The sequence below is a fragment of the Rissa tridactyla genome, chromosome 19 (assembly GCF_028500815.1).
Source record: "Rissa tridactyla isolate bRisTri1 chromosome 19, bRisTri1.patW.cur.20221130, whole genome shotgun sequence".
NCBI classification, from domain to species: Eukaryota; Metazoa; Chordata; class Aves; order Charadriiformes; family Laridae; genus Rissa; species Rissa tridactyla.
The window spans coordinates 1,180,664-1,202,288 of NC_071484.1; the positions used below are offsets into that span (position 1 = coordinate 1,180,664).

Below are 21,625 nucleotides of genomic sequence, written 5' to 3' on the forward strand. Positions count from 1 at the left end.
GTTTGACAGTTGAAATGATGAATGGAATTGTTTCCTTTGAAGAAAATGCTCTAAAACTCAACGGACCAAAATGGAGCAACTCTTCTGTGAATGGGACCTGCTCAGTGTTCCCAGCATCTCAAGGGATGTAAGGTTACCTACATTATCATCACTTTCTTTCTAGTCCTGGCACTAATAAATGACATTTTCAAGGAATGCTTTGAAGAGGCAGAGTGCCTTTCTTACTGGGATCAGTTATTATAATTTCAGGTGCCCCAGCCTCATTGTTTGCAGCCTGTGGGGAGTCTGGCTTGTCCCAGGTGTGCCACACTCTGCTGCCCTGTGAATACTCATCACTGAGGCACCATTCCCTTTACAGAGCTGGGACTGGTCCCACACCCCCACGGCACCCTTAGGGAGATCACTTATGACAGTTGACACCTGTGCTTCTGCAGAAGATGCTTCTCATCTTTGCAGATTCCTTGCAGAACTGCTTATGGTGATAGGACTGGCCAATAGATTGATCATTTGGTAGTCGTTTTTTGGTTGTTTTTTTTTTTTCCGGTTTTTTTTTTTTTTAATCTAAGGATGGGCAAGTGTTTCATTTGCCTCAAAAGGTACAATAAAAATTCCCCAACAGCACACATATTTGTGCATGTGCATGCCTGTGAGTGTGCACAGCTTCGTGTGCCGGTGGGTGTGCATGTGTGTGCACCCATGAGGCTATGTCAAAGGTCTTGCTAAAGTCACGGCACACCCCAGGCAGTGCCCCTCCCCTTCCCACAGTGCCTGTCACCTCCTCATAGAAAGCAATGAGGTTGGTGAGACATCATTTGTCCTCAGTAAAACCATGTCAGCTGCTCCCAATCCCCTTCTTGCCTTTCACGCATGTAGAGAAGGCTCCTGAGAGTATTGTCTCCATCTTCCTTCCAGGGACTGGGTAGATACTGTCCAGTCAGCTCCTTGAATGCCCTTAGATGCATCCCAATTGATCCCATGAACTTATGTATGTCCAAATGGTAGTACGAGCTCCTTAATTCCTTATTCTTCTACTGTGGGTGCTGCTTCATTCCCATAGAGTCTGTGGGGAGGGTGAGGGATATGGTAGCCCTGAGGAGAAGTCATACCAGTAAAAGCTGAGGAGAAAGAGACATCGAGTACATGTCACTTGTCTCCAGATCCACTTCCTTACCAAGTAATGAGCCCAAATCTACTTAGCCATCCTGTTGCTGCCAATAGGCCCAGAAATACCTTTCTTGATTCCCTTCACATCTCTTGCAATTTTCCACTCCAGCTGTGCTTTTAAATCCACTTTGCAGAGGACCATCCTTGTGCTCTGAGGAGGCTCTCTGTGAAGGTTAGTCAGCTCCTCTGGGACCTCCCTGCCTCGGGGAATTTTCCCAGGGCATCTTGCCAAGCCGGTCGATTCCTTACCACTTCAAGATGCGCTCTTCTGAAGTCCATTATGTGCAACAATTACTAAATTGGCCAAAGAATACAAAAGTACAGCATTGTTCTCACATTAAGGAAAGTCATAAAATCAAGAGGCTTCTGAGGTAGAATACAGTCGCAGCTGGCATGCAAAGAATGCAACATGTCCAATCTCCTGTAGAAGGCGAAAGTATACGAGGGATGGAACAGACCGTGCTTGTTCCGTGGCCTTCCCTTGCGATGTAAAGCAGGTATGGGAACGAGATGGTACTACAGAACAGATAAGTGGCCTATACGCCACTCAGAGCCAATATTTTGTCAAATTTTGATGAAATGCTGTCCTTTGTGGGAACTTTGCTCATTATATTGTCATTATAATACCAAAACACACCTCCATCCCGAAGGCTACCCGCCTCCAAGGTGCGACCACTCCTCCTTGAGCCTGCGCTCTGAATTTCTCGTAAACTATACCTTTAATTGTGAAGCGAGGAAAATTTACACCAATCATGATAAAAGTATGTATGACTAAAGTCACTCAAACTCCACCTTAAAAATATCAAATAGTATAAAAATAGACCAAGAGAGGGGGGATACCCAGGGAAGACACCATCGCAAAGAATTCCATCACTGACTTCCGGGATCAGTTGACGGGCTGAGCTTCTCTTCCCCCCCATAGGGACACCTTTGGGTAAGACTTCGATTACACCAAGTGCTTTCTCAGGAACTTAGAAATTTCTCTAGAGAATCTCTACCCTACATTTATAGCCAGGCTGTATCGTTTATAATTTTGTTGCGCGTTTGTATACTTAACAATATCCTTATTTGCACGTGCTTTGCAGACAGTGTATTTATCACCGGCAATCCTAAAGAACCTATATATCTGTTGTTTAAATAAACTGCACTGTTTAAGTAGCTAGTCGTTTCGCTTTCTCACTGAACGCGACCAAAACTTGAGAGAGGCCGTGCTAGTTCAGGAGCACGACTAGACTGAAGGTGCAGCCCACTATTAGCGTTTCCAAATCGTAATAGTTTAATACATATTAAACGCGATTGGACTGATAGTGCTGAATTGGGCATCACTCAGAATTTAAACCTAGCCGCACCTAGCCTCCCACCTTGGTGAGGAGTGTTAGAACGCAAGGGGGTTTATCTTCTGCCAAAACCGCTTGGCCCTGTTTCACGCAACATGCCCCCAGCGAGAACAGGGGAATGAAGACCAATGGATGCCCCATGCTGGGATCTGCCTAGGAGAAGAAAAGGCACAGCATCTCTTTACATCAACCGCCATGGCCAATGTTCAAGAGGGAAATAACAAAATGGAACCAGCTTTAAGGTGTCCCCATCTTGAGACAAGACAAACCCAGTGGGTGTCAGGGAGGATGGATGTGCCTGCGGTTATTAATAGTGGTGAAGATAAACAAATAGCCAATATATAAATGCAATGGTTCAAGTGTGTGCTGTTTAATCAGACAGCAGAACATCCAAAGCATTGGCAATAAGAAGACTGTGCCTTCATTTAGTGTGGTATGGGAATATTTAAGGCCATTGTTGCATAAAGTCATGCCTGGAATGAACAGAAAACATTCCATCACAGGATCTTGTCCTGCAGATCCCTGGGTGTACAGAGGAAGCAGCACTGCCAGGGCACACCTGACAGCCCCTTCCCTCACCCTCAGCCTTGCACAGACACATCTCCTCCATCCCCTGGGTTCTCGCACAGCCAAGGAAGCTCCCTGCACCAGGGTGTCACTCACTACACAGAGGTACAAGGCACTGTCAGAGAGCCCGACTTCCTCCAGCTGCAGGAGGCTGTATTTCTCCATGGTGTTCAGCACGGTGGTGAGATGGCCACTGGGCTTGCGGCCAGCAGTTGCGTAATAGGAGACCAGCTGAGGACGTTGGCCTTTCCTCTGCTGGTACCAGACCAAGCCATAAAAGCTGTAAGTCTAGTATGTGCAGGTTGTCTGGAAGGTGTCTCCCTGCTTCACTGTGACTTGTCCTTCTTGCTGGGTGACAGTGATCTGTCCCATAGTGCCTGGAAGAAAGCGAAGGTCAGCAGCTTGGCAGGGAAGGGCTCTGGGAAACAAATCAGGAGTGGATGCAAAGCCCAGGCAGAGAAGGCTGCTTCTCCCTCGCCCTGCAGGAAAATCCTGACTTCTGGGGACATCCAGGTGGAGAGGAGTTTTGGGCAGCAGCTCGGAGCTCTGAGCCCAGTGTGGAGCTTGAGAAGAGCTGTGCAGTGTCCCTGCTCCTCCTCCCAAGTCCTGTTCCTCCTCCCTGCTCCTAGTGCCCAGAGAACCAGGGAACAGCCTGTTACTCCTAACCTTTGTGTGCTGGGACCAGCACAACTCCAGCATGTTGAGGCATCTATGGAGCTATGGCAAAAAGATTCATCCTGTTTCACTATGCCTGTCATCTCCAAGAGTTCCTAGCTCCCTGATGAGCGGCAATGCTGAGATGAATGGTAGAAAGAGAGATCCCTGGCTGTGTAAACAACCAGGAGAAAACTGGAAGGCTCGTCAGGCATGTGCCAGCCAGGAGGCATAATGGGACACCCTGGTAATGCCAGTGGAATGAGAGTGTAAATGTCCTTCAGGCAGCTTTGACAAGTTCTGCCAATTTGCATTGGAAAGGGAAAATGTGAGAGTGCAGAGAGAGATGAGATCTCCTGTGTTGACAGCAGGTGGATCAGAAGACAGAGGTAGAGAGAAATGCATGAATGTGAGACAAAAGCAGGTATTTCTTTTCTTTCTTTTCATATCCAAAAGAAAGAGGATCTTGAGAGAACAGGTTGAAAACCACAAATATGAGTCAGTATTTCCCAGCATTTTCCTGTAATTCGAGGGTAGTTCTCTGCATGATCCTGATCAGGCTGGCAAGGGTTTCCTTGGGAGAAGAAGGATGCATTCATAGAAACCAGGACTTACCCAGCAGTTGCCCCAGGAAGGCCATGAGGATGAGAGATCCGAGGTGCATGTCGACATCAACCCGCCTCTTTGTGGAGTGAGAGAAAGTCAGAAAACCCCCTCCCAGCCCCGAGATAACAGAGCTGCCGGAAACAACGCTGTTGGGGGAGCAAAGGAAGAAGCGGGGAAGAGCAGAGGTCTGTTCTTCCTGTGCCTCAGATGCTGCTTCTGGGTTTCTCTCTCCTCCAGCAGCAACACCTGTGGCTCCCTCAGCCAGTGTCATTCTCAGCATGTCCATGTTTTGTGTCCCTGGGGGCTCTGCGTGTCCCAGTGGTGGGAAGAGGCTGTTCCCAGTGAGCTCATAGAGGAGTCCCCACCTCCCTAGCTAGAATCCCCTGCTCTTCTGCACACCCACTGCTTGGCCATTTGGGAGGTCAGGGGTTTCTTCCTCAATGAGAATTCATACTTTCCTCTGTGCTCCTCAGGTGTGTAGGGTGTTGCTGTTTCTTTTGGGAACAGAAGTCTCTTCTATTTCTCTCACTTCTCCCCTTTCTTTTCTCTCCTGCCTGGGAAAAACGCCTGTCCTCCAGATCCCCCCAGTTAGGAAAGGAACCCTCCTGTGCAGCAGCCCAGGGCTTCTGGCCGTGTCCTGTTCTTGTGGGATAACACACAGTGTGAGAGAGGAACCTGGCTCCAGAACTGTTCTTAGATGCCCCAAACCCAGAGATGACAAGGACAACCTACTCGTCCTCTAGGTTGAAGTGTAAGGGATGAGTAGGGAACAGAATGAGGGATGAATGGGTCACCCCCACTCCCAGGGAGCACATAGGGCACCCATTGGAGTGCTGCACTGCGAGGGATGGGGATAGGGCAGCCCCGCACCCACAGCTGAAAGGGCATGTGAAGGGGTGGGGGTACTGCAGGTGGGGACCCCTACTCCCACCCCATGCCACAGGAACTCCAGAGTGATCCCATGCACCACTCATGGCAGAAAGAACTAACTGCTCATTGTCGTTAAGTTAACCTGAGCTGAGTAGGCCCAGACCTGTGCTGTGCTGAGCTGTATATATCACTTGGCAAACTTGGCAACGCTGCCACAAACACGTCCTTGTCTTGATCTAGGAGTGAAGTACTGTGTTTTCATATATGTGTCCTTTTGCTCAGTAGTGGAAATTAGGAGTGGTTTATTTCTAAGGAAACACCATGAAAACTCCAGAGATGACAATGCCAGTGAGTGTCAGCACGGGCAGGATTTGAACTATGTGCTAACTCCTAAGAAAGAGGTCTCTCTTAAGCTTCTCTTTTGAAGGATTAAGACAGCCATTTTTAGTCTTTCCTTGTGTCTCGTCACAGAATTGTTAAGTTTGGAAGGAACCTCTACAGGTCAGTGGGTCCAAACGCCACCTCAGGAACTGACCTAAAGCTGGTTGCAAAGGACCATGTCCAGATGGATTTTGTATTTCTCCAAGGATGGAGACACCACAAGCTCTCTGGGCATCCTGTGCCAGTGCTCCCTCACCCTCACAGTGAAAAAGGGTTTCCTGGGGTTCGGATGGAGCCTCCTTTGCTTCAGTTTATGCAAATGTTTCTTGTCTTGTCACTGGACACCACGGAGAAGAGCCTGGTTCCAGTTTCTTCCCAGCGTCCTTCAGATATTTGTACATATTGATGAGGTCTCCCCTGAGACTTCTCGGTGCTGAATAGACCCAGTTCTCTGAGCATTTCTCCATAGAAGAGGTAGTCCAGTGTATCCATCATCTGAGATGCCGCTCACTTGACTGTCTCCAGTATGCCTGTGACATGCACTTCCCTAGTCAAAACGCACACACCCTCACCCTCTAGAGTCATAAGCACAGCCACATTTCTGCATGTCTCAGATATCAGCACAGGTCCTCAACCCGTCTACTAGCCCTGCTTGCAGCCTGGGCCCTCTTACCCAGTCTCCTGCTTCTCTCTGGCCAGGCCAGCGTGATGTTCACTAGCAAACTCCCCCCAGTCCCCCCAGCTGCTGGCACAGAGATCAACAGGGTCTGTGACCAGAGGCTGCTTCTCCAGTTGCTGGCACTGAGACCTTGCAGCACAACCTCATCCATCCAGGCACCGAGGCCTACAGGCCCCATGGCCATTGGTTGTTTGCCCGGTTACTAGCACCCAGAGCTCTCTTTCGCATCAGCCGCGCCATTTACTGTCACTCAGACCTTGCAGGACACACACATGGGAAAGGGAGGGAAGGTATGCAGAAGGATGATTAAGAAAAGATTTATGAAGAAGGCAGGGGGGGCTGTAGTGATCAGGCACAGGTCTCATCCCAAAAAGTGCACTCACCAACCCCTGCCTACCTGCAGGTACCTCCCTTTATCCTTCCTCCTCTCTATTTCATCCCCTTGTTCCTCATCAGATGCCTTTCCCCCCCTCACCTTTGACCCTTCCCCAAAGCCTTCCTTAATAAATGTTGTCTAGTCCCACAGGACCCCCTCAAACACCCATAATCCTCATGCTCCACTTGTCACTTCTTGTCACTTCCAAAGCTCAGCCTGACCCACTTCAGAGCTACACCTGCAGTTTCCAAATGGCCCATCAATTAGCAGCTGAATGGCTCTGGGCTCCCTCCTTGTCTCCCTTGTCAATTGCTGAGAGATTGGTGTCATTGTGTGCTTTTTTTTAACACTTTCCCTTTTGCTGCTTCTTCCCTTTGAAAGGAAAAGGGACTTGATCTGACAGCCATACTGAACCAGCCACTCTCACCTTCCACATGCCTTTGCAGTGGCATCTGCTGACCTTGCTCATGTGTGTGAGTTCCTGAAGAGAGAATGTGGGCACAGAATCCAGAGGGACTCAGGGACACAGGAATTCCCTCAGGCCATACAGTCCAGCCAGAGCTGCAGGAGAGCTGTGAAAAGCAGAGGGACAGCTCAAGGGGATGAACAGGGAATCTTGTCCAGTGCTTGGCAGATGGGTCTTGCTCGCATGTCGAGGCTTTCACTGATCTCCAGATGCAGGGCCAGGAAGACATTTTCTCACCTTGTGCTTCTGTACCTTGGAAATAAAGCCACAGAAGCAGTCATGTCTCCTACCAAGAGCCCCCTTCTCCAACAGTGGCCATTGGTGGCCATTGGTGGGAAAAGTAAGAGCTGGACAAGCAGCTGGGATACTTCTCCTGAGCACTCACCGCTGTGTCCTGCTCAGTTTCAGTGGCTCAAAGGTGGCCCTGAGTCTGCTGTGGCAATGCACCCTCATGGCAAGGAAGGCCAACAGCATCCTGGGCTGCAGTAGCAAGAGCATCACCAGCAGGATGAGGGACCTGACCCTTAAACTCCACTCAGTGCTAGTGAGGCCCTTTGTGGAGTACTGGGTCCAGTTCTGGACTCCCCAGTACAAGAAAGGTACTGGAGTGAGCACAGCAAAATAGTGGATGGACTGGAGCATGTTTCCTCTGAGGATGGGCTGAGAGGGCTGGCAGTGTTCACCCTGGGGAAGAGAAGGCTTCTGGGAGATCTTGGCAATGTGTGTAAATAGCTGATGGGAAGGAATGAAGAAGAGACTCTTCTCAGCCAGGCCTCCTTGGGACTCCACAGCTCTTTGGTGAAGATGATCATTAGGGTGAGAAACTAAGGGAAAGACACCAAACTGTGACCCTTACTCTGTTCCAGCTTCACAAGGGCTAAAGGGAGTTTTTTCAGCACTTGGTGGTTCTTTGGGCAGTCAGGCCACGGCCAGGCTTCTCACAGCCCTCCATGTCACAAGGTGCTTGAGCATCCTCTCAGGTAGACATAGCCTGGTGTATAAGTGCTGCCTCTCAGTTCCAGGTCACACTGCCAAAGGGGCCTGGGAAATGGGAAAATCCCTGTAGGAGCCTGAAGGAGGAAACCAAGCAGTCTGCTGTCAGGCACTAGGAGGCTGCAGGCTGTTTTCCTGCTTTTTGCTACTGCTGGAGATCACAACCAGCCCAACCAGCCCCAGCATGGGAGCAGTGTCCATGGTGACCTGCTTCTGCCATGCAGTGCCCAGCCGGAGACAGGGGCCTGCAACCACCTGAAGAAAGACCCATTTGTAGCCACTCATGTGGTCCCTGTTCCTCCGTAGTGTCTGAAAAGAGGTAGAACCAGGAACAGACAAGACACACCCAGGAACAGTACCTGTGTCTCTTTTGCCACAGGAGTATTCTCTCCCTTCTCCCCAGGCCATGGATGAGGCCCTTCAAGGGAAATGTCTCTGGGAACAGCACCTGCTGTAACCATCCCACCCACAGTCAGAAAAAACACCTCTCTCTGGCTGGAGGACATCCAGCACAGCCCTCTGCTTCACGATGTCTGTGCCCATCCCTTCAGGTATAACGGTCTGCCCCTTTGCCTGAATATGACACCCTCCAGAAGGGTGAGAAGAGAGGATCATCTTATAAACTCAGGGATGTTTACACCTTCACGGGGATCAAACACCTTATGGGATTCCAGTTCCAGCTCTAGAACCCTCAGCACAAGGACCTTATAGCGGCCTTCTAGTACTTGAAGGGGGCCTAAAAGAAAGCTGGGGAGGGACTGTTTGCAAGGGCATGTAGCAATAGGACAAAGGGCAATGGTTTTAAGCTAGAGCAGGGTAGGTTTAGATTTGACATTAGGAAGAAGTTCTTTACAATGAGGGTGGTGAGACACTGGCCCAGGTTTCTCAGAGCAGTGGTGGAGGCCCCATCCCTGGAGACATTCAAGGCCAGGCTTGATGAGGCTCTGAGCAACCTGATCTAGTTGAAGATGTCCCTGCTCACTGCAGGGGGGGTTGGACTAGATGGCCTTCAAAGATCCCTTCCAACCCAACACATTCTATGATTCTGTGAAGTGGAAAAGTTATTTTCTAGCTTGTGGAAGACATGGGATGTTTCGGAGAAGCAGCAGAGACAGGGAAAGGGAAGGATCAAGGCACTTAGGCCAGAAGCAAGCACGGGAAGACAGAGACAGCAATAAGAGGGGCCAATCCCATGTGACCATGTGTCTTATGCGTGTGCTGTCCGGGCCATGCCTGTTGCTCTTCTTTATCACCTGCCAGGAGTTCCCTGGGAACACAGTTATCAAGTCCAGTTGGGACAGAGAGCAGGGCTGATCCTTCCCTGTGTGACTCAGAAGCCTCTCCCATGGGGTTTGACCACCTCTGTCAGCTGCTCGAGCCACACAGAGTTCCCCAGGGACTGGCTGGAGGCTAGAGACCTCCTGCCAGCTCTCATTCCCCTCAGACCTCCAGCCCCTTAGGGCAACTAAGCAAATCCCATTCTGACTCACTCCTTCAGGAGGAACCTGGCATGCCTTGAGACTGCACTCAGTGTGTCCAGGCCAAGCAGTTTGCCCTGTCTCCTGAGCCCCAACTGCAAATGTGCTGAATCCTGTCAAAGAAGCTCGTGGTCTCACCGCTGAGCCCCTGTGGGGAGCGCTTGAAGGTGCCTCTGACCTTGACATCCCTTTGTCCTGCTGCTGGGGAGCTTCAACTCCTGACCCCATGGGATGACTTTGTAATGCTAGCAGGAACGTTTCAGCTCTGTAGCTGGAGGACTCAGTTTTCCATTGTATATCTGAGCTTTTACAGGGGAACGAACTGTGAAACCCCTTCTGGTTGTCCTTTTCTAAGGACCATTTGGCATTGGTAAACTCTGCCCTGGAGTCCCCGTGGTTGCAGAGCAGACGAAAGCAGCTGCTCAGGGCTCCCTCGGCATCCTCGTGGGGAAAGTCAAAAGGCCGAGAAGAGGCCCTGTATGTTCCATGTCAGCACTGGGCGGTCCGTGCGGCAGGAGCGAGGGCTGGGCGGCTGCCCGTGGGCAGGAGGATCTCTGCCGCCCGCCGCCCTGTGCAGAGCAGAAAGGCGCTGCTCCTGGCCGGGCGCCAGCGGGGCCGGCGGCTGCCATCGCTCCTTGCCGGGCCCCGCTGGACACGGCCAGCGCTCCGGGCGCCATTCCTGCCCCGGCGGCGGCGGCAGCGTGGCGGGGGATTTCTGTGTGCGTCCCGCTGGGCGTGCGGAATTGCCGCTGCCTGGGCCGGGGCCGGTCGGGCAGGGGAAGCGGCCTGGGTCGTGGGGCCGGTTGGGGCCGGTTGGGGCGAGGTGACCCCGGCGGGCGGAGCGGCAGCGCCCCCTGGCGGGCCCGCCCGGGACTGTCCCCCCGGCCGCGACACACACGCCCGGACCCGCCCACGCCGGTTCCTGCCCGGCCGCAGCCCCGGCTCCTCTCCCCGTGTCTCCCAGGGCGCAGTAATACACCGCCCCGTCCCCGCGCCGGGGCCGGGCGAGCCACAGGGCGCTGGAGCGGCGGTCTGCCGACACCCACAGCCCCCCTCGGCGCGCCCTGCACTGGTTTGTCTCCGGTGACACCTGTCACAATGTGATGTGGTGCCTGGTCTGCAAGCTGACGGTGCCACTGAACGTTCATGTTCCCCTGAATGTTGGGGTGTGAGCAGTTCATGCGGATGGCGGTGCCCTCGGTGGTCTCTGCCGATGCCTCCTGCTGCACCTGGGCTCTGCCCGCAGCCACTACAGAGAAAGGAGAAGAAAAGGCCAAAGATCACCAAAGAGCACCCAGGTCTCTTTTGCCAGAGAAATCGTCAGAAAGAGTGGCATGTGGATAGAGATGGACTGGAACAAATGGGGACAACATGGTCATCGAGAGTGATGCTGGTGTGGGTTTGTGGAGCAAGGTGACTAGTCTGCAAGGGACTTTGAAATGGATGCATACAGAGATCGAATGAAAGCCAGGTGGAGGCATGGATGGGTGGATGCATGGGTGGGGAGAAAAGGAGGAGACAGGAGAGTTGGATGTATTACAGTGAAGGATGAAGGTTTGAATTGAGAAGAAGAATAAATGCTGAAAGCACAGGGGGATCAGAGGATATATGGAATAATGACACAGTGCAGAAAAGACAATTTGTGGTTATGGATATGAAGGAAGCAGAGGGAAAGATGAGAGAGGGGTCTTGGGGACTAGGAAGAGGCTTTGGAGATGGTAGATGCATGATCGGTCAGAAGGTGAGTGGGTGGGTGCATAAAGAGCAGACAGGCATCAGAGTTTGTTACAGTGAAGGAGAGAAGGCTATACGGAGAGCAATAAGAACTGCAGAATGCACAGGGGACGGAGAGGGTGCATGAAAAATCAGGTGTACATGCAAGGAGTCTCGTACTGACAGAGGTGGTGAAGAAAGAGATAGAAGGGGAAGAGGGACTGAGAGGGTTGGGAAGGGGCACAAAAGATGGCAGAGCCAGGAATGGTAAAGAGAGGCTGAAGAAGGAGAGGGAAGAGTTGGAGCTGGGCTCCCCAGGGAACACGCCGGCACAGCCCCAGCCCCATCCACCGCCGCCAGCCCCACACACCCAGCAGCAGTGCGGCCAGCCCCGCCAGCCCTGCGCCCCAGCACCGCCACATCCCGCCGCTCCGCCACCCGCGCCTCGCTGGTTGCCGCCTGCCCCGGCTCTCTGCTCCGTCCGCGCCACCTCCTCTCCACCTCTTCTCTTCTCTTCTCTTCTCTTCTCTTCTCTTCTCTTCTCTTCTCTTCTCTTCTCTTCTCTTCTCTTCTCTTCTCTTCTCTTCTCTTCTCTTCTCTTCTCTTCTCTTCTCTTCTCTTCTCTCCTCTCCTCTCCTCTCCTCTCCTCTCCTCTCCTCTCCTCTCCCCTCCCCTCCCCTCCCCTCCCCTCCCCTCCCCTCCCCTCCCCTCCCCTCCTCCCCTCCCCTCCCCTCCCCTCCCCTCCCCTCCCCTCTCCTCTCCTCTCCTCTCCTCTCCTCTCCTCTCCTCTCCTCTCCTCTCCTCTCCTCTCCTCTCCTCTCCTCTCCTCTCCTCTCCCCTCCTCTCCTCTCCTCTCCTCTCCTCTCCTCTCCTCTCCTCTCCTCTCCTCTCCTCTCCTCTCCTCTCTTTTTCCCTTTCCTTCCCTTCCCAGCCCTGTACCGGTGCCACTCGGGGGCTCACGTGGGCTCAGAGTGCTCAGGGGCTCTTCCCAGCACAGGCAGCACTTTGCCCAACTGGGTAATGGACTCTCCCCGTCCTCCAGCAAGAAGAAGCCTGCACAGTGCCAGCTGCAGCCTGGCACAGCAGCGGGGCCTTGGTCCAGCACATGGACCAGCTTCCCAGAGCTCTCTCCGAGCCCAGGGGCTGGAACCAGCAGCCACTCATTTCCCGTGGCTGGGAGTGAGGAGGCTGAGAGCCTCCCTTCAGCTACTGCTTTGCAGCCGCAGCACAATGCCTAGGAGTTGTGTTGGGGCAGAGGGAATGTGAGGACAAATGTGCCCATGGGTTGGCAGGGGTCAGGGAGGGCAGGGGTGGTGGGGAATCTCAGTGTCAGAATGTGTGTGAGAATGAATCTCCAGAGGTCATCTGCATCAGCCTTTCCTCAGTACCACTCAGACTGCTGAAAGCCACATTCAGTCCAGCCTTGAACACCTGGAGATTGCACAGCCTCCCTGGGAAACCCCTTCCTTGACTCACTATTTCTTTTAGCCTACTGCTTCATGAGAACTCCCCATGTTCCAGCTGATGTCCATTGCCTCTACTCCTGTCATTGGGCACTTCCAGAGGCAAGGCCTGTCTTCTCTGTCTCCTCTGAACAAGTGGCTCCTTGACCTGTTCAGAACGCTTTACCTATACACAGCTCAGTGTAGCGCCTGTTCCCCACTTGTCGCTGTTTGCCAAAGCCTTGGTGGGAGTGCTCTCCTTCCCACCTCTCGTGTTGCTCATGAAATCAAGAAACAGTGTTGGTCCTACTGCTTGATCCCTGAGAGACCCCACTAGTACGTGACTGCCAGCTGGGCTTTGCACCACAGCTCACAACACATTCTGCCTTCCACTACAGCCAATTTTCCTCTCACCTTATCATTCTCCAACCCATTTATCCCCAATTTGGCTCTGAAGGAAGTAGGAGAGAGGCTGTCAAAGGTCTTGCTAAACTCTACGTACACTCCTGCCCTGCCCTTCCCTTCTCCACAGTGCCTGTTACCTCCTGAGAAAGCAATGAGCTTGGCCATCAGCTTCTCAGCTGGGAAGCACCTCCATGGAGAGGGAAACCAGCCCTGGATGAGCTCTCCCGGAAGAGCACTCATCTCCGTGGGGTCATTACAGGGATGTGGAGGAGCCCTCAGCTGCCTTATCTCCAAGCTGGATGTGAGTCCAGGCAGACAAACCTTCAGGCAGGGATACGGGCTCAGGAACTTTCTATACTGTGCATAGCCCTTGTTTCAATGAGGGCATCTCTGGACACCCCTGTGGACAGTAGTAGGCTTTAGGGGAGTGTGGCCTTGGATCCAATGTCCCTTCCCTCCCAAGGACAGTTGCTGGGTGCTCAGACTGAGATTCCAGTAGGGGACATGAACATTCTGGGCATGAACATCAAAGCTGTCATCAGTTCTTTGGCTTCTCCTATGAAATCCACAGAGTCTGTTCTTCCGCTCACAGTGCAGTGATATCAGACTCTGTGTTCCGTTCATTCAGGACCTGTTTGCGAAAAGGTCTCAGCCCCTGCCTGGCACAGCACCAGGCCTGTGAGGAGCACAAGCACATCCCAGAAACCACCGACACTGCTTTGGAAGAAGATCCACTCAGGTTTGGCCGGCACATGGTGGGCAGGATTCCTCAGCCTTTCTCCTTCTCCAGAAAGCAGTCCCCATCCTTTGAACTCTCTAGCACTGTGGAAAGCAGCTGTGTCCTGGCCTGGAGAGGCAAGGAGTGGGGACTGCCAGCCATGCTGAGGCACTCTCAGTGTTGTCACATTGAATTCAACTAAGGATCAAGGTTGGAGTGAATCCATCGTTGTCGTGGCCTGAAATGGGCAGGAGTGGAGCGTGAGCTCTGCAGGGGCAGGAGAAGGAGGCGTCAGGAGGCAGGGGCTGCATTTCAGTACCTCTTCCCTGGACACATCTCCAGCAGGCTGGTGCCATCACCACTCCACTGCAGTAAGGCTCCTTCTGACCCTCGGAACCTGCTGCACTTCAGCACTCATGTGACTGTCCCCACCATGAGCAGCACATTCCCTTGTGATGAGGAACGCAAAAGGATACACACACACACACGTTAATGCACAACAACATCAAGTCATCCACAAATTTGTGCTCCCACAGTCATCCACACAAACATGGCTGCACACAAGTGCACATAAGACAAGAAGACAAGTAGGGACACAAGCAAGCGTGGAGTCTGCCAAGGACAGATGGGGTTGTTACAGAGTTAGAACTTCCTGGGGAAGCACAAGGACCGAGGCATGCCCATGCGATTGTTTGTGTACTCACAGACTCCAGGGAGTGGGCACCATTCCAAAACACCAGAATTTTTTCCTGAGGTCAATGGTAGTCAGGACGGGTTCAAAACTTAGGAGCACAACGCACATACCTGGGGAGGCAACAACAAGTGACCACTGGAGGGAGTAGAGGAGGGAGGGAAAGCGTCCTCATGCATGGGAGCCCATGGGCGTCGAGTTGAGGATGGCTAAATTTTCCTCCTGAGGAGAACATTTCAAACAGCCCCACCAGAGTGACCCAAGCTGAGGTGTATTTCCTGCCCTGGGCCACTCCAGCACTTGCGCTGACTCTTCTGCCTTGCACTGCTGCATTCCTGCCCTGGAAATCCTGGGGCCTTTCATTCTAGCAGTAACAAGAAGCTTTCATTTGGGAATGGGCATGGCAAAAACCTGGAAATGGAAAGGCAGCAGTGTTGGAAACCAAAGCACAGCCCTTATCATTAGGTGTGACGGTTTGCATTCAAGATGAGCTTGTGCAAAAATTGTTACCTCTGCAAATGATGCCTCTGGTGCTGCGGCAACGAAGGGCAGGTATAAAAGCCAGCCCAAGTCCCTGCTTTCTCATCCACTTCTCTGGCTTCCTTCTCCTTGGGAACCGGGTGAGTCGGGACCATCTTTACCGCTTCCAAAGTGACATCTCTCCTTGATGGACATCTCAGCTGATATTGGCTATGTCCTATCCTTGGCTTTGTAACTTCTTGTCATGATAGATGGAAGAGTGGAGAAGGTCTGCTTAGCGAGAGGCTGGGATGTGGCAGAGGGATCTTTTGGTTTATGCCCAAGGAAAGGCCTTCCCTGGGCCAGGCTGCTCTTTGTAGGGCAACATACACCATGTGGCTCCAGGCGGAGCTACCAGCGCCCCACTCAGTAGTGGCCTTGGCTCCTTTGTGACAGGGTAACCAGGCGGCTCCTCACCCACCCTTGTGCTCTCTTTCCTCCCTGATCCTCTCACAGGTGCACATCCACCCTTGAGACATGTCCTGCTACAACCAGTGCCAGCCCTGCCGGCCCTGTGGCCCAACACCTCTGGCCAACAGCTGCAATGAGCCCTGTGTCAGGCAGTGCCAGAACTCCACCGTTGTCATTGAGCCTCCTGCTGTGGTGGTGACCCTGCCCGGCCCCATCCTCAGCTCCTTCCCGCAGAACACCGTTGTGGGATCCTCCACCTCCGCTGCCGTTGGCAGCATCCTCAGCTGTGATGGAGTGCCCATCACCTCTGGGTGCTGTGACCTCTCTGGCATTTCCAGACGCTACAGTGGCAGAAGGTGCCTCCCCTGCTAAAGACTCTGGGGGAAACCCCAAGGAGACACCCTGAGGAATCACAACATGGTGCTGGGCAAAGGATTGATGTTTTCAATGTTGCTTTCAGCATAGCTGAATGATTTTGCTTTTCTCTCCCTTTTCCTTGTTTGCTTCACATCCCCTTAGCAGCAAGGTTGCCTCAAGGCCAACCTGGTGGGGACCATCTGTCTTCCTCATCCTCTATGGGGCAGGCAGACAGACATGACGCAGGAACATCTCCACAGCCAAGGACCGCAGATTCACCCCTGGGGCTCCATGAACTGGCACCCCCCACTTGGAATGACTTTCTTTCCCTCTTCTGACTCATTAAAGTTCCGTTGCATTCGAGCTTGGCCTCCACGTGGTCCTTCCCTCTGTGGACACATCCCGTCCTGACAAAGCACAAGGGGTGGAAGGGGTTGAGAGCACAAGGAAACCCTGCTCCAGTCACAGACAAATGAGCGGTTCAAACACCCTACATTGGCTCCTCTTTTGGGAACCATCCCTTGGAGCTGAGGAAGACATCTGTGGCTGCTCTGCTGCCAGTGAGCATCAGGCCTTGCCCTGCTGGTATCTCTGCCCACAAATGCCCAGAAGGCAGGAGGCCCTGAGGGCTTAGCAGCCCCATGAGCTCTTGAGTAAGGGTGTTCCTCTCACTATGGTTGGAGCTGCTCTGGGGTGGTGGGGTGAAGGGTGTGGGGCTCCGGAAGATGATTTGCTGGCAGAATAGCAGGAGTGGTCATGCAGGGAACAGCCTTTGGGATGACCTCTCCCCTCCACCACGTAATTTAGGGGCCATGGCCTGGAGGCAGCAGCAGGGTAGTTATCTATGCCACTGAAGGTATCAAGGCTCGAAACTGGAGCTAAGCATGTGGGAGCTGAGATTGGTCAGCACAGAAGCGGGGACAGTTTATTTCTGAAGGAGATCAAATTGCTGTGATAGAGACCGTACAGGGGAACGGGAAGATCAGCAAGGATGAGGGTACTGGGAGCACTTCCCATGAATGCTGAAGGCAGGTGCAGAGCTCTTGACTGCTTCATTTGTCCCCCTAAATAATTTTTACTCAGGAATTGGCTGCCTTTCTTGGGGGCAGAACACTTTTTAGCCTGTACGTCTCATCCCTTATGATCCGTGGAACTACCTCTTGGCCGCCACTACAGTCTCATATCTTATTTCCCACCATGAAAATCTAGGTTTTCTTGGCAAAACTGTACAAGTGCAAGGATGGTAATCCTCCCACCCATGTCCTCCACTGAGAGGGAATTATGGTGGATGAAGTGTAGCTCAGAATGACTGAAGACCAAAAGTTGCAGTCTCTCTTCTCTGGTGCCTTCCTTCCAAAGGTGCTGGATGGCTTCTCAGGCCAGGGGACATACACATCTCCTTCCACAGCACAGCCACTCCAGCTGCATAGCCCAGCTATACTTCTGGCTCTGGGAAGCACTCAATGCTTCCTCTATGATCTCATGTCTTATGGCCACTGCTTGACTCTCTGCAACCCACTGCTCTATGAGGCCATCGTGCATAAGGCTGTGTGCATCTGGCTGGTGGCAGGCACATGGCCGGCTGGTTCCCTGGTTCCTTCTCTGCATGCATTACTCACCTCCCATTTGGCTTCCTGCAGGCCCAAGCACATCCTCCACTTCTTAGCTGATTCACAAGCTGCCCTGGACATGGCTTGTGCTGGCACTTGTGCCAACAAGGCCGTGATTACCTTCAGTACTGATGATGAGACCTGCTTCATCTTCATTCTCACTCCCTACAGGTGCAGAGCAAGAACCACCCTGTGACTCTGCTGTGCAGAAGGCAGGCCCAGAGCTGCCTCAACCTGTGCTTCCCATTTCACTGCTGTGGTCTGTTGCTAGGGCCCATGTGTCTTCACCATCATGGGAAGTGACCTCCAAATGGTCACTGGACAGAACAGCAGCTGTTCTTTACATGATTCTTACTCCTCTGCTCAACCTCTTGATTTGCACCCTAAGAAACGGGGATGGGAAAGCTGCTCGTATTTGTTCGCATCCGATAAACAGCTGGCAGGGTTGTGGTGTTTGACAGTACAACTGATGAAAATAACTGTTTCCTTTGAAGACAATGCTCTAATACTCGACTGACCGAAACTGGGTAATCCTTGGTGGATGGGATCAGTCCAGTGACCTGTGCCCTGGAGAGGGGGCAGCACATTGTACTGTGCTGTGGGAGTGACTGAGCACTGGCATAGGTGTCCCAGGGTGTTTCTGAATCTCCCGCTATAGAAATATTAAAAAACCACCTGGACAGAGTCCTGGGCAACTGCCTCTTGGTGGTTCTGCTTGTGTGGGGAGGGTAGACAAGGTGACTTCCAGGAGTCCCTTCCAACCTCAGCCATTCTGTGATTCTTTCATTCTGTGAGAGTAGCTGATATAGCGCGGCTTGGAGTTCCCAGCCTCTGATGGGATTTAAGGTTGTCTATACTGTCCTCTCTTTCTAGTCTTAGTGCTAGTAAATAACATTTTAAGGAATGCTTTGAAGATGCTGAGTGACTTTCTTAGAGGGATCAATGTGTGTCATTTCTGGTGCTCCAGCCTCAGTTTTTGCAGCCTGTGGGGAGTCGGGCTTGAGCCAGGCTCACCGCTGAGGCACTGTACCCTTTATAGTGCTGGGGCAAGTCCCACACCCCAACATCTCCCTTAAGGAGATCACTTAGGACACCCGGAACCATCTAAGCCTGGAGGAGTTTTTTCAATTGTAATGTGGAGATTCTTTGCAGCTGCAGCAATATGGATGTTCTCTAGATTTTATGTCTGACGCACAGAGTTGGGACATGGAGAAGCTCAATATCTGGAAAGGTCATGGCAGCTTTGACTCCACTGTGCTTTCTTTCTCTTTTCTAGTGAGAAAAGAATTGACTGAACCAGCGTCAAGCTCTTGAGCTCACTAAGGCTGATGGTGCCTGATTCATTGCCTTGACTGTGGGGTCTGAAGGACTTGCCTAAAGTCATCCCAAGAGGCTGTGAGCTGGCATTGGGTGCCCTAGTTCTCAGCGGTGTGTGTGCAGGTTTGTGCTCACATACTTGTCCCTCTTGCTGTGCTCATGTATGTATTTGTACACATGGGAAGACACCTTGAAAGACCATCTAGTCCAATCCCCCTTGTCATGGCCAGCAGCATCTCTCACTAGATCACATTTCTCAGAGCTCCACCTAACCTAACCTTGAACACTTCCAATAATGGGGCTTCCATAACATCTCCAGGCAATCTTTTATAGTGTCTCACCACCCTCATCATACAATGATTTCTTCCTTATGTCCAATCTAAATCTACCCTCTTTCAGTTTTAAGCTATTGACCCTTGGCCTTTCACTACAGGCCCCGATAAAACGTCTTTCTCCTTCTTTCTTATAAGCCACCTTCAAAAATTGCAAAACCACGAGAAGGTCTCCCCAGGGCCTCCTCCTCTCCAGGCTAAACAACCCCACCTCTCTCAGCCTTTCTTCACAGGAGAGGTGTTCCAACCCTCGGATCATTTTTGAAGCCTTTCTTTGGACCCACTCCAACAGACTCTACAGACTCTGCCCACAGTCAGGTGAGAGACATCAGCTCACACAAGGGTCTCGTCCCATCCTAAGCAGACGTCCACAGGAAATGGAATGAATCATCTTTCTGGAGACACCGATCCTGCAAATGACCAATGGTGGCCTTTGAACTCCTCAGCTAGCATAAGCTCACAGCAGGGCCTGCCTACCTGGTCACCTGCACATGGCTTGCTTCATCATACGGTCAGAAGTGAACCCACAGGATCTTCCACCAGAGCCTACAAACACCTCTATCCCATGGCTAAACCCCATATCCATGTCCCTGGTACTCAGGCACAGATGGATAACAGAGAAAGGGCTTTTGTGTGGGTGAATGGAATCAAGCTGGGTATGTTACTCTCCTCAGCTGCATCTCTGGCTCTCCCTGAGTGCATATCAGTCTTCCCTCAGCCACAATGAGCTCTTTCAAACAGGATTTGCAGAAGATGACTCTGTCAGGTCCATGTCCTGTGCCCTGGACAGTGTAGGCAGCCTCTCATTGGGTGTCTTGAGTCTCCTTATTTCACTCTAGATGCCTAGAGGTCTAGATTAGTGTGTGAGTATGCGTGGGTGTTGTCGAAGCCAGCTGTTTAGTGTGTCTTGAGTGACCTTTCCTGGACTCTTCCAGCATGTGAGATGAGTCGTCTGCCCACACCAACATGTATTGCACCAGAAATGCTTGGGCCCCTCATCCTGTCATGCAAAACAAGCCTCCACTGGGGAATGTGCCTGGCATAAAGCAGGCAATGGAAAGACAGCAATCCAGGAAGCCAAAACATAGCTCATAGCATTGCTCGGGATGTTTTGCATTCAAGATGAGCTTGTCAACAAAGAATCACCTCTACAAGGGATGTCTCTGGCAGCCTGGGGCAGTTAAGGTGCATGATAAAAGCCAGCCCAGCTCCTCTCTCTCTCATCCACTTCTCTTGCCTCCTTCTCCTTGGGAGTCAGGTTAGTTTGAAGCCCCTTCTCCTTCTCTGCTTTCTCTAAAAGGAGGTCTCACTTCAGCTGACCACTCAGCTGAGACTGGCTTTGTTCTCTGCCAGCTCATGGGGCTGCTTGTCATGGGAGGGGGAAGCAGGGAGAAGGTTAGACATGGAGGGAGGCTGGGATTGTGCTGAGGTGGCTTCTGGACTCAGGGGCCAGGCAGTAGCTGCATAGGAGCTGGTGGCTCTTTTTGGGCCCTGTCAGAACGAGTCCAAGAAGTCCTCACATTGTATGCACAATCTCCATCTCCTAGCCCTGCATGTTCTTTGTCTCTCTCATGGTGTTGTGACGGGCTGCTCCTCACTCATCCCCTTGTTTTGCTTCCTCCCTGCCTTCTCTACCAGGTGCACCTCCGAACCCACGACATATCCTGCTACGACCAGTGCCAGCCCTGCCAACCCTGCCGGCCCTGTGGCCCGACACCACTGGCCAACAGCTGCAATGAGCCCTGTGTCAGGCAGTGCCAGAACTCCACCGTCGTCATTGAGCCTCCTGCTGTGCTGGTGACCCTGCCCGGCCCCATCCTCAGCTCCTTCCCACAGAACACCGTTGTGGGATCCTCCACCACCGCTGCCGTTGGCAGCATCCTCAGCTGTGATGGAGTGCCCATCAACTCTAGCTGCTGTGACCTCTCCTGCATTTCCAGCCGCTACTGTGGCAGCAGATGCCCCACCTGCTAAACATGCGGTCAATGGCTCCCTGTAAGGACACCTTCGAACTCAGAACATGGCGCTGAACAGAGGATCAGACTTCATGCCATTTGTTTTAAGAGCAGCTGACCATCTCTGACTCTCCTTGCAAGTACAGATGTGAAGACGCCAACATGGTGTCTCTGAAAACACAGAGAACATTTACCTTTCCTGTTTTCCATTCCCCATCTTTTTCCATTCCATCTTTTTTTTCATGTTTGGTGCTTCCCTTAAAGCCTTGTTGTGAAGATCTCAGAAACCAGCCTGGAGGAACCTGCTAGCCTGTCTCCCTTTGATGGGCAGGTCAACAGATGCCCTGTGGGAACTCTGCCACAGGAAATAGGGAACACATTCTTGTCTGCTCCTTCTGCTCCCCACGCTGGGGGCCTCCACTTGGAATGATCACATTCTTTAGACTCATTCGCATTCTTTAGGCTCATTAAACAACTGCTGCAACCCTGCCTGTGCCCTTTACATGGTCTTTCCATCTGCACACTGACTGTGGAAGGAGAAAGCCATTGCTTTCCAGGAGGAATTAGGTGGGGGCACAGGGGAA

The 21,625-nt window shown here is 52.3% G+C and overlaps 1 protein-coding gene and 2 pseudogenes across 1 annotated transcript; 2 read left to right on the forward strand and 1 right to left on the reverse strand.

The window, feature by feature from the left end:
- Positions 1-2,968: 2,968 nt before the first annotated feature.
- LOC128919474 (T cell receptor alpha variable 1-1-like) lies at positions 2,969-4,408 on the reverse strand (annotated as a pseudogene).
- Positions 4,409-15,061: 10,653 nt separating this feature from the next.
- LOC128919384 (feather keratin Cos2-3-like) lies at positions 15,062-15,842 on the forward strand (annotated as a pseudogene).
- Positions 15,843-20,251: 4,409 nt separating this feature from the next.
- LOC128919385 (feather keratin Cos2-3-like) lies at positions 20,252-21,060 on the forward strand. Its single transcript, XM_054224684.1, has 2 exons — positions 20,252-20,344; positions 20,725-21,060. Exons 1-2 carry the CDS (start codon positions 20,276-20,278, stop codon positions 21,058-21,060), a joined length of 405 nt encoding a protein of 134 aa, XP_054080659.1. The 5' UTR covers positions 20,252-20,275.
- The last annotated feature ends 565 nt before the right edge of the window (positions 21,061-21,625 follow it).